This window comes from Alosa pseudoharengus, unplaced genomic scaffold, assembly GCF_046254945.1.
Source record: "Alosa pseudoharengus isolate Yale_2024_CS ecotype anadromous, Long Island Sound unplaced genomic scaffold, YU_APseudo_1.1 YU_APseudo_1.1_scf_13, whole genome shotgun sequence".
In the NCBI taxonomy this organism is placed as follows: Eukaryota; Metazoa; Chordata; class Actinopteri; order Clupeiformes; family Clupeidae; genus Alosa; species Alosa pseudoharengus.
In genome coordinates this window covers 23,404,906-23,408,974 of record NW_027468598.1, presented here as the reverse complement: position 1 = coordinate 23,408,974, position 4,069 = coordinate 23,404,906, and the positions used below count along the sequence as shown (strand labels likewise).

The 4,069-nt window shown below is 37.6% G+C and overlaps 1 protein-coding gene across 1 annotated transcript; it reads right to left on the bottom strand.

The window, feature by feature from the left end:
- Positions 1 to 339: 339 nt before the first annotated feature.
- Positions 340 to 1,278, bottom strand: LOC143121192 (olfactory receptor 52E4-like). Its single transcript, XM_076281584.1, has one exon. It carries the CDS (start codon positions 1,276 to 1,278, stop codon positions 340 to 342), a length of 939 nt encoding a protein of 312 aa, XP_076137699.1.
- Positions 1,279 to 4,069: the final 2,791 nt, after the last annotated feature.

Genomic DNA, 4,069 nt, shown 5'->3' with positions numbered 1-4,069 from the left:
TTTTATTATGTGATTAAAAACAATTGTGATCTTATTGACTCCTCAGTAATAAATCTCATTACAATAATAACACGCAGGAAAAGATCGTAAAAAAATCTTACAAAGTATTCTGAAATATCATACCATTTCTGGAAACCATTTTTTCTTAAAATCTGCCAATTTCTGGAAAATTATCGTAATGTTAGATGTCATTTTAATGGTTTTATTTAGGATAGCTGAGTAAATAGTAATTAAAAGTAAATACTAATACAGTGAGTAGCCTAAATAAAGTAAAACAGTTATTCAATGAATGAATTATACCAAACAATATACAGTATACAGATTTTTCACATTAAGCTTCTATGTACTTGACACCTTTCTAGAGAAAATCTGCAGAATTTTCTTCCGTAAAGACTTTGTTTGAATACCATAAATGATTGGGTTTAAATTGGCAGGGACAACATGGAACAATATATAGGCCAATTTTCTCAAATATGGATAATCTGGGAAACGATGAAGTATTATAGTAAGGAACCCTGTCCACAACATAATCATATATACTAATAAGTGACTAGCACATGTCTGTAGAGCTCTGTTGTTCAGATCCTTGCTTTTTTTAGTCCAGCATATAATAGCAATCCTAAAGTATGTCACAAGAATACTTCCTATTGATGAACCAAAAAGTACTGCAGTAAAAACTAGCCCATACATGTTATTAATGGACACATCCTCACAAGATAACTTGAACAACGATGCATTATCACAATACGCATTAAGAATAGTGGATCTACAGCGAGACAACCTGATTGTGAGGCCAAGCAAAATAGCCACTAATATAAGTGAAAAACCCCAAGCAGAAAGAGACAACATCACAATGGTCTTAGTTGTCATTATTGCAGTATATCGCAGTGGGTTGCATATAGCAACATACCTATCAAAGGCCATTATGATTAATAGCATATGTGAGGCTGAACCAAATGTGTGACTACAGAATGCCTGTGTGGCACACTGAGCATATGTGGTTAATTTTTTTGGCACAAACATGTCAGCCAGCAACCGGGGGAGTAAAACTGTATTACCGAAAATATCATTGACTGACAGGTTGCAGAACAGAAGATACATGGGTTGGTGTAAGGTTTTCTCTGTTATGATGAGTGTAAGCACGCCAACATTGGATATCAGCAGAGTGAGGTAAAAGAAGAGCACTGCAGAGAAGACGGGGTAAACGGATGACTCTGAGATATCCAAACCCTGAATTTCAAGTATGTCACTGTTAATAGAGTTGTTTTCCATCTTCATCAGTATGTTCACCTCTTGCACAAAATTGAACAAAATAAACAGTAAAAACAGGGGAAACACATAGTCAGTTTATACAAGCCATACATAGATATAATAAATGAAAATACAGTTGAGTAGTTATTTACCATTATGCTAATCCAGGACCTTGAAACTCATGATGCATCTCTTCACTGGTTGTCACTAACCATGACTGTGATACATTTTGCATGATGTAAATTTATATAGGCAATTCTTTCTGAAGAACTCCTATACACTGGAGATATTAGGTCATGGGATCGCCTTTAGCCAATCAAAAAACTCTGACAATGACACTAAAAATAACGTTTTCTGATTTTGATTCATTGCACCGCAACAGTTATGCATCAATCAAATTTCAGAGCGTGGCCTATAATGATTCTATCATCTATATCTTGTCAGATTGGGGATGCTAAAACAGCTCAGATTCATGTGAAATTTATTGGGGCCTGTAAATTTCAGATTCATGTGAAATTTGTTAGGGCCTGTGAATTTCAGATTCATATGAAATTTGTTAGGACCCTGGTTAGATTTCCAAGCGTTTGAAGGAAAGAGAAATTCCAAGGCACTCTTATTTTACAAAAATGCATTAAAAGACTTTATTATGACATTCTAAAACGCATGGTCACTGGCAAAAAGTGTAAACAAATTTTGTGGGTTGTCCAGTCCAAAGTTCGGTGCTTGGTGCAAGGTCAGTCATGGGTATATTTTGGGCGTAACATCCTTTAAACCAATGAGAATGACATCTGTCATTCCTTTTAACAGCAAGCAGCACAACTTCAAACAGCGTATCGGTATTTTGATAGTCAGCAGCGCATTTGAAGGAATCTGCTTGCACGCGAGACCATATGGAAGTTATTCCACTGAACCATGCTTTACTAAAACCTAGCAGAGTATAGCCTACACACATTTGCCCTCACCATGGATTTCTGACCAGGTTTCTCTTGGTCAGTGGCGTAATGCATTTTAGGTAGTGTACGATAGCATTGCGCAAGACCCCTGCTTAGGTCGTTAATTGCCACACCCCTTGGTGCGTTGCTCAAAAGGGCATGGCGGAAAACTGAAGTCTACGATAGAAATAAGCTTTGTGCTGATTATAGACTTTAGACTGCGCTTTAGACATTCATGATAGAGGCCTTTATTTTAATGGCTACAACATAGTTCAAGAGTTGAAAGAGTGCTGAGTGACAACCCATGTGTAGCAGCACAAACAGCCTTCTTCCCCTTTCCTGTATGGAAGCCTTATTACAGACACCTCAGTGCAAGGTAGTGAACTCACATGTAGCAGATACAAAGACCACTAGGTGGCTGTACATTATACACACATAAGATGAGACCAGATAAATAAAGCTCTGGAAAAAATTAAGAGACCACTGCACATTTTCTGATGTCATCCTACAGTTGCTGAGTCACATTCAAATGAGTTGATGGTCATATTCAAAATTAAGAGACCACTGCAAATTTGAATATGACCGTCAACTCATTTGAATGTCCCTCACTCTTCTCTTCCAGAGTAAAGATAGTTACAGAGAAGGACTAAAATCAATTTCTTCACTTTAGGCTGTTACTTCTGTGTCAACTCCACAGTGTAGCTACACCTTCACTCCTACAGCGTCGTGACCCTACACTTTGCCCTGTGAGAAACTTTTGTCCACTGCCATTAATTCAACTGCCAGCATTGATACGATTTGCACTAGCTTTGCACCGATTTCGGAGGAGCCTGTTTAATGAAAGAATATACTGTAAGGCTATAAAATAAGCCCTGGTGTATTTTGTGTTCACCTATAAGCCCATAAAATGTATCAAGGCTATGTTATTTAATATGGTTTCATAGGGCTTAGAGGTGTTGTTGAAGCCTATAATAGCCAAATGTTTTCTTGTCAAGTGCTTTGTTTGTGGCCTTTTTTATAATAAAGAGCACAAAATAAATAGCTGTTATGTCCTCCATAGTAGAACTTTATGTAGGCCTACACATTTAAGAACAGATATTGGGTTCTGCTCAGTCGTGCAACATAAAAGTCACGTAAAAGTGACGAGTAACATAAAAAGTTACTTTCCATAGAGGGTAACTAAGTAAAGTAACAGATTACTTGTTTAAGAAGTAACAAGTAACGAGCAAACACTACTTTTCAAAAAATAGCTACCCCAACACTGGTTAGGAGTCATGTTCAATAGGGGTGTGCCACACGGACAGTCGCTTATAGCACAGAATAGAAGTCACCATGTCACTGACTGTTAATTGGGCTACCAATCTTGCAGTCGCAATAAACAATGGATCCAAGACATTTTCCTGTTCCTATATTCTGTACGTAACACTGGTATAAATTCCTACTTAACACACCAGTTTAACGCAGTTTGGGAGGGACAGAAATACTTTTAGCCTACAGAACAAGCTGGCTCATGTGACGTGAAAATGGCTACCTTTTTTTGAAATTCTGTCTACTTAACACACCAGTTTAGCTGGCTCATGTGACGTGAAAATGGCTACCTTATGCATTATCACTACACTACATGGAGAAATATCTCAGGTTAACAATGTAGAAAACCTAACATAGACTATTATATGTGCGAATGGGTTAGCACAAACTTAGCTGTTGGTGAACAGAGATGTAGAGCACTAAGTCATTTCTTTGCGCCACAGTCCATGTTCTGCGTTTACTCCAATGAGACAAGTGACATGTTTTTAAAGCCGTTTCATTTCCAGGCTATTTGCTACGATATTTACCTGCTATGCCCTCTGTTTTCATGGACAGTTACAGGAATCCACGTCATTCGT